Source organism: Melospiza melodia, chromosome 1 (assembly GCF_035770615.1).
Source record: "Melospiza melodia melodia isolate bMelMel2 chromosome 1, bMelMel2.pri, whole genome shotgun sequence".
NCBI lineage: Eukaryota > Metazoa > Chordata > Aves > Passeriformes > Passerellidae > Melospiza > Melospiza melodia.
This window is the reverse complement of record NC_086194.1, coordinates 142767635-142781004: the sequence shown is the minus strand read 5'-3', so window position 1 is coordinate 142781004 and position 13370 is coordinate 142767635. Positions and strand designations below refer to the sequence as shown.

Below are 13370 nucleotides of genomic sequence, written 5' to 3'. Positions count from 1 at the left end.
AAGGTCCACTTTGTGCAAATTCACAGAGGGTCCAAATCCAGATGGGTTGTTATGGACTCCAGACACAAAGCCTAGTCAAGGTTGGATGCCCAGACTGGAAGGGGAGGAAGAGGTGGAGAAAGGGGCTCATCACAGAAAAGCAAGTCAGCCCATGCTTCTGAAAACCTAAACATTGAGAGAATGAGTATGTGAATTGAGAGGGTGTGCTGTCTTCTGGCTGCCTTCTGGCTTGAAATACCATGGCTCAAACAGAAACACCTGGAGCTGAACTCAGCCACATCTGCCACTGCAATTAATTCTCCTCTGTCTCTAAGTCATAACTCTCCAAAAAAAGAGCTACTACATTAATTTTTCAGTAAACTTTTCAGTAGGTGAATTTTAGTGATTGCTGAAACATGTATTCACTACCCAGTTAGACAAATGAACAAAATGGCTGCTCTTACACTAGTAAACCAAACATCCCGAAGTATCCTCTTGCCCTGACATGGTCCTAGTTAGACCTCATTTCAGTCTACAACTTCTTGTGAGGGCAAGAGGAGGAACAGGTACTGATCTCTCTCTGTAGTCACCAGGGACATGACCCAAGGGAATAGCCTGAAGGTGTGTCAGGAGGTTTAGGCTGGATATTAGGAAAAGGTTCTTCACCAAGAGGGCAGTTGGGGACTGAAACAGGGTCTCCAGGAATGTGGTCACAGAAAAGCCTGACAGAGTTCAAGAAGCATTTGGACAACCCTTTCAGGTATATAGTGTGACTTGGGGATAGTGCTGGGCAAGGTCAGGGGTTGGACTCAATGATCTCTGTGGGTCCCTTCCAGCTCAGTATATTCTGGGGTTCTGTGATACTCTCTGTACTCTTAAAGAGAAGGGCTGTGTCCAAAGTACCTGAAAGTGAAAAGTGTCCCTAGACTGGCCTAATTCCCAAAGTGAGCTCATAATTTTTTTTGGGAAAGTACTAGGTAGTCCAGTCAAAAAGCCTACTAGTCCTTGTTCTAAGTAATTATCAATATAAATGCTTCATCATGGGCCAATTGACTATATATAGACATAATATCTATATATGCTCTATATGTAGATTTTAAGAAGTCCTCAAGCATATCCACCCAGGCAGGCCTTCTGCTTCATACAAACTGTTAGGCAGGGAGGATCCAATGCTTTTGCTGAAATTTTACTTAAAAGAGATGGTCCTTTAAAATTGGGATTTTTAAAAATAGTTGCGGTTTTCTGTCCATTAAGTATGTTTTCCTTTTTTTTTTTTTCCATTAATGTGCTTTTTTAGTAGCCTAATGTTCTACTATTAGTGGAATCTTGGCTTTTGCCTGAATGACACACTTTTTCATATCTACAATTCACAGCTAAACAAGCACTAAGCAGTTCCATTACAATGAAAAAATTATATACACACCTAAAACAATAATATTAAGACAACAACTAAAACAGGAAATAAAAACATGAATCTGTGCAGTTGTAAGATCTAAAAATAATATCTACCTCTATACATATTTGTCAGACTGCAGCATCCACAGTTACAGTTGTATGCAGTAGTCAGAACAGCATTACTTTCCAAATCATGAGGTGTTTTAAGGAACACCCACTTAGCAGTGGCTGCTGAGGAAATAATTACCTTTATCAACCTGAGATTTTAAATGTGCAAGTGTTCTACCAATCTATCTAGTGCATGAAAAGGAAGAGAATGAAGGGAAGGAAGGAAGGATAAGACATAGATAAAAATATCACAATGGTTTTTGCTTCAAAATAGATTGCTGTGCAATGACTGAAGCTTGATTTGCAGACATTTTGTATTCTTGCCCAGAGCCTTGTGGAGGGGAAGGTAATGGAGTTTCTGGAGTTGCTGAAAAAAACCACAGAAATAATTATATATTTCATTAGCCTGGTCTACTCTACATATATACACTACTGCACTGAAAGGGAGTCCTGTTGCATGCTTGGAAAAGAGAGTGCCTTGACATGCTCAGGAAACAGGATATTTTAATGATCAGAATTTTTAGTTTATTAAAGATTGTGCATGTAAAAACAATGATATATCAAAATGGAGCTGAATTTTTTAAATTAAATTAAATTAAATTCAGGTCAAAATCTATTCTTGACACCATTTACATGCATACATTTTTAATGCACAATTATTTTAATTTAAGAATGATGAGGAAATAGCTCTATGAACACTGACAGGTCACCATGCTAATTAATATTTTAAAATGAAACAGTGAAGTGTTATGACAGAAGGCTAACTTGCAATTACTTACGTATCTGTTCTGTATGTACAGGAGCAGACATTGAACTTATGAGGACAGTTTGGCCAGTTAATGGATCTTGGGCTAAGTGAGGATGCATTGGATGATGCAGATGACTGGCATCATTAGAAGTACCTGCAAAAATAACATGAGCATATATCAATGCAAACGAGCATGTTGTTGCCAGTGACTTATACTTCAGTAATTACATTTCCACAGAGTAAATATTTTGATTGGCAATTTGAATAATTGCCTCTGGGTATTCATTAAACAATTTAAGCAGACTTCAAGCATATTAAGCACTGTGTTTATTTTCACTGTTTTGACTGCAATAACAGTGTGTTTCATGAAATATTTCTAAGGATTCTTTCATCTGCCTAGGGAATTGGAGGACAACCCAGTAGTTACTGAGAGGTACATAGCAAAATCTGTTGTTGTAGGACTAAGTTAAACAAGATGAACTGCCAAGACAAGAAGGCTTTAGCTAACAATTACACAACACAAAGCTCAATCAGTGAGTCAGAGTGGTAGCTCAGATCAGGGTTCCCTCAACATCCCAAAATCCTAGATTCAATAATAAGATAATATTTAATATTAATAATATTTAATAATTATTATATTATAAAATAATATAATTATTTTCTATGGATTCTATAAAGATAATTTATATTATGTTAAATATAAATTAAACATAATACAAGATGGTAAATTTAACAAATTGTTAGCTTACCTCCCAGTAACATTTCCTGAAGCAAACTGTCAATTTTAACAATTCCAAATAATTTAACCAACTGTATCTGCTCAATCATTTGCCAAGTGATGCTTTGGAGTGTAGGCAGTAGAAGAAGAAGTTCTCCAAATCTTCCTCTGGAGTCGTACTGACGGTCATTAATATAATCCTCTAAACTGATTTGGACTTGGAATCGCATATTCTTAATCTTCAATGGATTACTCAAGCCTTTTGCATCTTTAAAAATGACAAAAACTTTAAGTCAAGGCATATTATGATTTGGGAGGAGCATCTTACTGTTTTTCATTTTATTCTTTTCCATTCAGCTAGATAACATGAACAGATACTACATTAACAAAAATTACTTTCAATACAATCACATGTAAAACAATTGAGAGATATTTTTGTAAAAATACCTGGATCAAAAAACACAATCGCTTTCAAGCAAGCATATTCATTGTCATCTATTTGAATTTCCTGGAAGGGACGAACTAATTCATCCAGAATCCGATTTGCCACTCGGCAGATCTCCATTTCAGTGCTGTTGCGATGGATTATGTAATTGTTGCCTTAGAGAGAAAGAATACCAACATATGAATTAATAGAAACACTTTGATGTAATGTACTAGATTAGGCCAATTTTCAAAAGTACATTTCATATTGCTTGATCAAGTTAATTTTTTTAAGTAGTAACTCTCTATTGCATCACGCACAACTTTTCATTGCAAACAGAGTATATGTGCAAATTATAGCTGTCACCCAGTAAATAATCTGTACATATAAGTACACTAATATTTAGTTACTGATTAGTCCACAGGACCAAGGTTGGTATTTGAATTTACAAGTATGAAGAAATTTATGCTTAAAGAACAGATAAATATATTAATGTATTGATCTTAAAATGTATTCTTCCCTGATTAAAATAATATATCCCAAGCTAAATGACAAGGATTTGACAATAGAAAAGAGGAGACACTGAAAAAGCTTCATTTTCTAATGGATGTTTCTGTTGTTTCTCATAAAATTTAGTAGCATCATAAAATTTTCAGTCAAGAAATAATTTTACCTAGAGTCTTTTGGGTTTTGGGTTGTTTTTTAAAATATCCAATTTGGAGGTCTCCACTATCGCATCTTAATTACCCTTCTGAAGAACACCAAGAATACCGTGGAGCTTTCAGAAGCCAGCATGCAGTTTTTGAAAGAAAAACTGATGAGTATATCAAAAGTGATCCATGTCAAAATGACTCATAAAACAGATACCTGCCTCTAAGTATCAAAAATAAGCCTTGAAGCCTCACATTGTTTCTTCTTTTGGTGTATCTGTTGATGCTCGTGATATATAGTTTTCTTACTATTATTTTATCATTGTTTTCCTATTTACCTTATTACTAATCCAAATAAAATTGCAAATTTATTTTTCCCTGTTTCTGTTAGTTTTGTTAGTGAAACTGTATCTATGGAAATAGAAAGACTACCTTAAGAAAGACATTTGTACAGCTTTTATCTTGAAAGGATTGCTGGTGAGAGAAATACCTTCAGACCAAGTCCTTCTTGTCATTTTAATGTGGGTAAAAATAAAGTCAAGCTAATTTAGAGCTATGAAAAGGCAGGTCCCAAGAGGAAGGAGAACAAGTAGTAGAAAATGTCCTTGTACCACAACACCAGTGAAGAGACAAGGCCGAGTCTGTGTTCCATATAGCCCTGCCTCACATCAAATATCCTGTCCAAGACAACCAACAGCCTGTCTCAGGAAACAGCCCCAGTGCTGACCATGTGTAATGAGACCCTTTTGGGCAGAGTGCACTTCAGACTGGCAGAGCACTGTGTCAAACAAGGCTAACAAATGCCTCATCACATCACTCTCCACACCAGCACACATCTCATAACTGGGCCTCTCCGTTGCATGAACATGCTTCCATCAGTGACAACATCCTCTTCCCTGACAGCCGTGTTCCCTTAGTATAACCCTCTGTAGGAGCCATCTCAGCTGACCAAGAATACGCTCCTGCAGATGTGCCTTGTCACTGTGCTGTGGGTGCACCCACCTGCCACGCGGCAGGGACAGCAGGAATGATGTTTACATGGTGGCCATATGGGAACTATTGAGGAAGAAGTGAGAGGGGTCTTGGGAAAGTGAGCTGCAGGTAACATGCTATCTAATATTATAGCCAGTAGAGTCTTCTCTGAGTCTGAAGGACTCCTGAGAAAGCTCCAGATAAATGCTTTTGATGAAGACTGAAAATAGTACATGTGCAACAGGCTGGCTACTCCTTTCCTAAGCAAAGGGGTTTTTACCTTTGTGTTGTTATTTTGTTCCAATTTTTTTAATGGGAAAAGGCGTAGAAAGGATGATAACGTAAGGAGTCAATTGCCAGGGAACTCCCTTAAATTGTAGTTTCTGCTTTCCAATAGACCTTTACCTGTATTAACTCACATGAAACCATCCACCTGCTTTTGCTAGAACAGGCACGTGACATTATGTCATTAATAGCTATTTAGCATTTACAGAATGCATTGCTTTGATTGTGCCAGAACAGTTGTTCCACTTAAGTGACTACATCGTTGCTAATGTACTATAACATCATCATCAGTAAGTAAAACAAAACCAATATTTACCTAAAAGTAAAATGTCCTTGTATGCCATGGACCGTTTTGCTGCTCCAAGCAACAGGTGCTCCCCAGCATGTGCTCTTAGCAGGGCAACCTCATGAAAAAAACCAGCAGACTCATTAGATGATAAAGCAGTAAGTTTCAATAAGAGTGAAAGAAAAGAACACACCTAACTGTGTGTTAGGTACATGTTGAAGACTGTTAAGATTCCAATGTAAAATGTAAAGTGACTGTAAAAATCTGAACACCATCAAAACAGCACTTTGTAATTAAAATGTCATTCTCTGTCATATCTAGATTCTGTCTAGATTTTAAACATCAAGTTCTGCAAAATACTTCTCAATAAATATACTACCTGCATTTATTTCCTAGTGTGTATTCCCTTACAAAGTTTTCTCTGGCATTTTAAGTTGACACTAAAAACTCCAGTGGGCTGTAATGAACTGTCAGAGTAAATTTGGTTCTATCAGTGTTTCATTTTTCTCTTGAACCAAAAATTTATGTGGCACTTGAAAGAGCTTTGTCCCAACAAAGCTAGATAGGCTGACAGAGCCACCATTGTCCACAAAGAGGAATCCCAATTTGTACTAGGAAGGAACTTTTGTTTATTAGTTTACTTTTAGTCACCTATTTACTTTCCTTAAGTTTTAATGTCTGCTTGAAATTTCAGCAATGGCCTTGACTTCCTCAAAGAACTCATCACTTGACAAGTAATTCTAATCCAAGCCAGTCATTTTAGGAGAGATATAAAGGTACACTGTACCTGGGTAATACTTATGTGTTAAGACTTCAGGTTCTCAGTAGAGTTACCTCAGCTGCTTTGGTCTCCTCTGTGGTTTGTGAATCAGGCTGACTCCCAGATCAGGAATAATTTTTTCAAAACCAGATGGCTTATTTCATAACTGAATGCACAGTGACCCTTAGAAACTGGCTATCAAAAAATGAAAAACTGGCATTCGTTTTATCTCTCAACAGCTTTGTCCCTACTTTTCCAAGGTACTTAAGGTTTCAGAGTATTTCCCAACATGTCCTCTTCAAGCACAGCAGGGGCATTTTCAGCCTATCATTCTAAGCTGATATTTCATGTTTTCAAATGCAGATAGGAATATTTTAAGGATATTTGATACCTCCTCTTTTTCTCCATGTTGTCTTAACACTAAAAAAAGCAATTTTTTTGCTTGCTTTTGTTGCCCTTGTGTAGTAATGACATTTGAAATTCTTTTTCCCATGAACAGTTTAAACTTATTTGAGTATGCTGAACATATGTACTCTGTGGGTCTGCAAAGACATCATTTAACTTCTTTTTTGGGGAGTTGCCTGTGGCCTGAAACAGACCCATATTCCTGAGGAATGATACAAAGGGGAATGACTCAGTTCAAACCAAGGATGACCTAACACTTGCAGGATTCTGTTAAAAAACTGAGAGACTGAAGAAGCAAAAAGAAGGATTTATACAATTCCAGTTCAAAGCATGATTTTTAAAATGAATCAAATTTTAATGTGGAATCAAGAGATCCCAAGCAATGAATTAATGTCCTTCTGAGGCTGCTTGTCAGAGAACTGATCCCCACAATGTGAAGATTCTGGTTCTGGGTTTGCCAGCACAACCTACTCTACAAGCCAGTGATATATAAGAGTATATTACAAATGTGATGTTAGATCACACCTCTGTCATAAAAACTCTTATGAATTTTCAATATTTGGTGCTTTTTTTTCCTTACATTTATTATACACAATATAATTTTAGTACACTGTATTGTATGAAAGATTATTTGCTATGGATTGATATCAGTATGTTTGGAATTTGTTTGAGATTCTAATGGCTTTTGGTTTGTGCAAGTAGAGAAGTCTTCCATATATTAAATAACATGCTGTCTTATACCATATTATAATGAAAGGTGAACATGAAAGGAATACTTTTTAAGGTCAGAAAATTTTCTGTTTCCCAAACACTAAAAAAAGAACAAAACATTTAAAGCCATGCTGCCTTGCTGCTTCTTTTTGTTCATGTCATTTCTGTTGTGGTGGTGCTACTTCACAACTTAAATAAAATAAATTAAGAGGGTAGGTCTAGTACTCAGCTCTATTTGTTCAGACAAAAAAAGAATGAGTGCTTCATGCTGATATTTAAATACCACAGGCATAACAGAGCAGTAATTAGTTTTCTCTTTGGTCTCCTCCTATACCTGGTCATCGAGTGGTAGTTCACAGAAGCCCGGAATATATTTAGCCCATTCCACCAGGACCAAAAGTTGTTGCTTCATAGATTCACAGACATCACTAACACCAGCAATTTTCTTAACATTTATATCAGTGCTAGCACCAGGACTGGAAATTGAGATCTGGCCAACGAGAGAAAAAATTAATGATGTTAAATTTCATATAATTTTATTTCCACTGGTTAATAGCATATGTAAGAAAAAAATCATAGCAGTAATCACAGATACTCTTGAGAAATTCCTTGACCATATGGACCATTACCCTGCATGTAAATGATACATTTTTCTTTCTCATTATTACCAGTTTGTATTGCAATATGCTAAAACTTTAATTAATCATATCATGGTACAATATCTTCTCATTCCACAATACCATTTTTAAAAATATAGAGCTCTTTTCATTTGTAGAAGGGAGGTGTTTTGGGTTGTTTTTTTTTCTTTAAAATGGTTGACATTTACTTCATTTCAGAAAAAAAAAAAAAAAGTTCATAGTGGCACGTAGTAATATTAAGGGACAGAGATAATAAGACAAAGAGAATGATAAAGGGGTAGTACGTTCTTCTAGTGTAAAGACAAGTATCATTAACTTTAGAAGGTAAAATGGGGTTTTAGTGCCTGGAGGAGAATGGTTTGTAATGATGAAGTAGTGGTATAGGCAGAGGTCTGAGATGTTTCAGAGGAACTGTAAAGGATATGAGTGTGCATTAGACCACCTGCAGGGAATAGTGTTCTGTGAAATGGCAAGAGAGCAATATCTTCCTGGGCCTGAAGCTGGGCACTTCTACTGAGCCAATTCCTGAAATTCTTAATGATTTTCAAGGAAAGGAACAAAACCAGGCTTTCTCTTGAGCCAGCAGGAAAGCCAGCTTAAGATAAAGGCAAACCTGAGAAGGTAAGGCCAGTTTATAGTTGCTATCATACTAGGGAAGCAAAAATAAAAAGAAAGTAGAAAAGGCAAAATAAAAGAAAAAAGGGAAAAAAAATAAAAATGAGAGAAGAAGAAGAAGAGAAAAAAAAAAGAAAAAGTGAAAAAGAAAAAAATGAAAAAAGGAAAAAGAAAAAATGAAAAAAGGAAAAAGAAAGAAAAAGAAAAATAAAATAAAAAGATCACTGTACAAAGCCCATAAAACTGACTTTCCCTTTATGTTTTATTACTGAAAGCATATTCAGGGAATTATGTAGCATAATTATCTTCCTTAGGAAAATAAATTAATTGTTTGCTCTTCCACTATCACATTCCTACACTTTTCAGGATGGTGGAAAGTATTTAGTTTGACTCCTACCAGTTCCCTTCATTCATATACTCATGTTAAACCCCACAGTGGGATCTCTAGTGAAATCCCATATCCTTGGTAGTCAAAAGGAACTGTGCTTCTGAACTAAAGCTCTGTGCTTCCTACATAATTCAGCAGTGTAAAACAGTGAAAACAGCTTAGATATTTATGTCAGTTAACCAGCTGAACATTAGCTCTCAGGGAAATACAGCAGCTAGGCAGGTGAAAAATTCCTCAGACACATAATTCAAAGGCTATCATGTAGCAAAAAGGTTAGAGGTATTGCCTCTTTGTAGACAGAGAATGTGTGAAATCCATGCTATAATCATGAATCCGTTTCTGGCATCTCCTCTACAAAAAGGAGGCTGAAAATACTTATATTCATTCAGGTGAGAGCTACCAGAGTGATTCGGTCTAGAAAACCTTCAGTACAGAAAGACAGTAAAGAAATTCAATACATTTCATTTTTCTCCAGAAGAGTAAAAGGGGTCTTGATCATGATTCAAAGGTACAAAGAAGAGATTTCTGACAGTAGGTCACACTCTGATCTACCTGAAAATGATACTAACCATGCAGCAACTAGAAGATAATACAAGAAGGCAAAGAAGAGGTATATTAACTGTTAGACATACTGACTCATGAAATTAATACATTGTCCTTCCCTAATATATTTATTTAAAGCTGTGCATTTTTATAAATTGCATCTTACATTACAAACTATAGTCTCCACGCTGAAATTACTTGGTGAACTTCTGCTGAGGATTGGGATGAATCCCATGGAGTTCATTATGAACTCAGGATTGTATGTATTGACAAGGATATGAAGCTATGAACTTTTCAATTTCTATTTTTCTGTTGTTTTAACCTGCATTTCATTTATGGGGTACAACACAGGACTCACTGACTTGATAGAATCGTAGATTAGCACAGGTTAGGAAGGACTTTGAAAGATTATCTAATCCCATTTTTTATGGGAAAGGAATCATCGAGATTAGCTAACACCCTGTCCAATTGCATCTTGAAAATCTTCAGTGATAAGGACTCCACCACACCCCTGGAAAGGTTGCTCCAGTAATTGCTTGTTCTCACTGTAAAAAATTTCTTTCTTATATTGAGGTGAAATCTTTCCTAGTGTAACTTGTACCCATTAATGTGTTTATGAACATGAAAATATAACACTGTATACCAGTTGTTCTGTAAGCCTTCAGGGACACATGCCTTTACTCATATGAGAGTCCAGCATGCCCTTTTCATATTTACATAATCCTGGAAGCCTCTCCCAGGTGTGTATGAGAAAAATTGTACTTAGACAATTCCCCCCTATAAAGGATCTTAAGGAACAAAATTACAAATTTTTCACATTTATTATGAACACTTCAAAAAGGATGAAAATATCTATTTTTCCTTATTTAATGTGAACATTTCAAAAGAGATGAATGCCACCATCTTCCTCATTTCACAGCTGAAGTACTTGGATTGGGGACGTTTGGGACACTACCACCTGCTCTAAGTCTCTTCTCAGGATTGAACTCATCTTACAGACCTATTCAATTGAGGGAAAAAGAAGTACTTTTAGGACTTCTTTGCTTTTTCATCATGTTAATGAAGTCTCTTGGACTTCGAGGTCAAGACTGTATCTTCATATATGCTTGACATAGTGGAAGCAATTCTGTTCTAGCAAAACATAACAAATAGTAAGTACAATAAATTTGTGTATACACAAGGAGATGTTTTAGGCCAAGAACCTACTGTTTGAAAAGAACTTTGTGCTATAAACAGCTGAGAATGTGATTCTATTCAAGACAGTTCTTATTCCTGAATTGCAAATACCAGTTGGAAATTATTAAGGAGTATTATAAAAAAGCACAATAAGCAAGTTCAAAAAATACGAAGGAGATAAATATAGATATATTTTTCATACTGTATAGGTAGGAAAGGTAGGAAGGTACATTATATTCATCTAGTCTGCCTGGACATGCAATATGTGCCAAAGACTATAACCCAGTAAGTCCTGCATCAATTCTCTACAGGCAGTTCCAGCCTAAGAGAGATGCTTATAAAGGATGAGATTACAAAACATTTGAGGATGTATAAATCAGTCAGCATGAAATCATAAAGGTGGCAGTTAAATTCTAAGCAAGTTAGTAAGAGGTGCAAGAATGCAGAATCAATGACCATGATTTATCTGAGGTGCAGAAAAGGACTGGAGATTGTTCCATTCAGCAATTGATTCGATAGGGGAAAAAAAAGAAAAAGAGAAAATGAAGTTCAGATGAAGCAAAGAAAATTTAAAAGTGAGATGTGGATAGACTCTGCAGTTGGAACACTTCTGTTTGTCTTACCTATAATATCTAAGGATATTAAAAATGGGATTTTCAAAAGAGCACAAGGAAATGAGTGTCCACACTCCTTTGAATGTAATAGCTTTGGACAAAGTTTTCCCTATGTTTCATGGGAAAGCCTGCTACAAGGATAGATAGATGCCACCAGCTGCCTAAGACAGCAACTGATTTAAAAGCAGTAAGAACCATAAACCTTTATTAAGAAAGGTGCCTAAGACATATTGTTCTGGACAAAGTAGAATTTTTTTATTGACTATGCTTCAAGAATGTATTCTATTACTGCTTTTTCCATTGAAAAGAGGAAGCTGTGTGCATTTTGGAAGTAGGAAAAAAGTAATCTCAATAATTATTTTTGATACAGTAAGAAATTGAGAAGTATTTAATTTTAGTAAAAGTGGTCTTAACGTTACTAAACAATTTTGAGATGGATCTCAGTACCTGGCGGGAGAGTGTCTCGGCTTGTGACAATGTGCTAATAGAGGGACTGTTGCAGCCATCAAAAGTGTTTCTTCTTGTACTTATCCTGTCCCGTTCATTTTGTACAGCTGGAAAAGAATAATCATCTCATTTATTGACTAGTAAACACTGACACAAAGAATAATTTCAGAACTTTACTAGATTCCAGAAGATAACTCTAAGAACTGAAAGATATGACATTCAAAGAAGATCTGTGTTTAGATCTGAGTGATGAGGAAGGGTGATAATGCATGCTTACAGTCTCTGTTGGAACACTACTTGCCTGTAAAAAATAACTAATTGCAGATAGACACTGAATCATCTGCACTTCTGTCACTAGCTTAATTACAGTCAAACCTCTTTCTTCCTTTGAACTTGAACACATGGTCTCAATTTCAACCAATTTAATAAGTCAGTCTTTACGTTAACAGCAGAAATGGATATTTCCAGACTGCCAAACAGGTCAAGGGGTACAGCATCACCACTGAAAAAATATCTCTCAGAGGAAGTATGAACGTCCTACTCATGCTCTGCTGTAGGAAACAATGAAACAGGAATGAATAATGAATTTAATCCACTAGTAAAATAATTTTGAAGCTTAATCTCATGTTCCTCCTCAATGACATTGCATTCCTAGCCAGTTTATGGAATATTAACTAAGTTACAGGGGAAAAAAACCAAATCCAAATACCAGCACACCAAGAAAGTTTTAGGACAGTAAATTCAGTAAGTTTTGTCTCATGGAGTCCAAAAACAGGCATTTGAAAGAGCTTTGGATAGGGAATCTTTAATCAGCACATGTAAGGTTTATGAGGCAAGAAAGTATGCTTTTAAACTAAAGGCAGAAGAAAAAAAATAAGAACTGACAGTCAGATCCTTCTAAAACCTAGATCGTGTCCAAGATTAGGCCAAGGAAAATGAAAAAGGGGAAAAAAATATTTGTGCCAATGGAAATCTTTCTATTGCATGAAGAACTTCATTGTATTTTAAGAGCACCACTTTATTCCCAAAGATACATTTATTATATTGTGGGAAACAATCTGCATTACAGAATTAAGGAATAGTACAAGAGATTTTAATTAGAAAAAACCAAAAATACCTCTGTGCACTGAGTAGGTTCAGGATTTATCTGAACAATGCACACAGTTTATTCCAGAGGTGCACTAACTTTTTTGCAGTTAGTACACTCACTGAAAGAGAAAATATAACCTTTTGTAAAAGAATGCTGAAACAAACAGCCAACACTGAAACAAACATAGTCAATTAAAATAAAATCAGCATTGATTAGTTTTGCAAAAATAGTAAGGTATTCTGACAATACACCACTAGTGACAATCACTGGTGGAGCACATTACCACCATAGGTGGATGCTTTAATTTTCTTCTACATACACATAATTTTGGATTATTGGACTAGACTATGTGACTAAAGTTTTATTGTCAATTCAGGCTAAAATTGCCTTAAATAGAGACTCCATGAGAAGGGTGGTA

At 35.8% G+C, this 13370-nt stretch overlaps 1 protein-coding gene across 3 annotated transcripts in view; it reads right to left on the bottom strand.

Moving 5' to 3' along the window:
• Nucleotides 1–364: 364 nt before the first annotated feature.
• The window catches only part of HNF4G (hepatocyte nuclear factor 4 gamma), a 60212-nt gene continuing 47206 nt past the window's right edge, over nucleotides 365–13370 (bottom strand). For all 3 annotated transcript variants that reach the window (XM_063170584.1, XM_063170575.1, XM_063170565.1), the window contains exons 4-10: nucleotides 11863–11969; nucleotides 7776–7931; nucleotides 5596–5683; nucleotides 3396–3548; nucleotides 2980–3216; nucleotides 2262–2384; nucleotides 365–1849 (exon numbers count right to left, since the gene is read on the bottom strand). In XM_063170584.1, the coding sequence (XP_063026654.1) occupies nucleotides 1731–1849; nucleotides 2262–2384; nucleotides 2980–3216; nucleotides 3396–3548; nucleotides 5596–5683; nucleotides 7776–7931; nucleotides 11863–11969 (983 nt within the window). In that variant the 3' untranslated portion in view covers nucleotides 365–1730. The remainder of the gene's footprint in view (nucleotides 1850–2261; nucleotides 2385–2979; nucleotides 3217–3395; nucleotides 3549–5595; nucleotides 5684–7775; nucleotides 7932–11862; nucleotides 11970–13370) is intronic.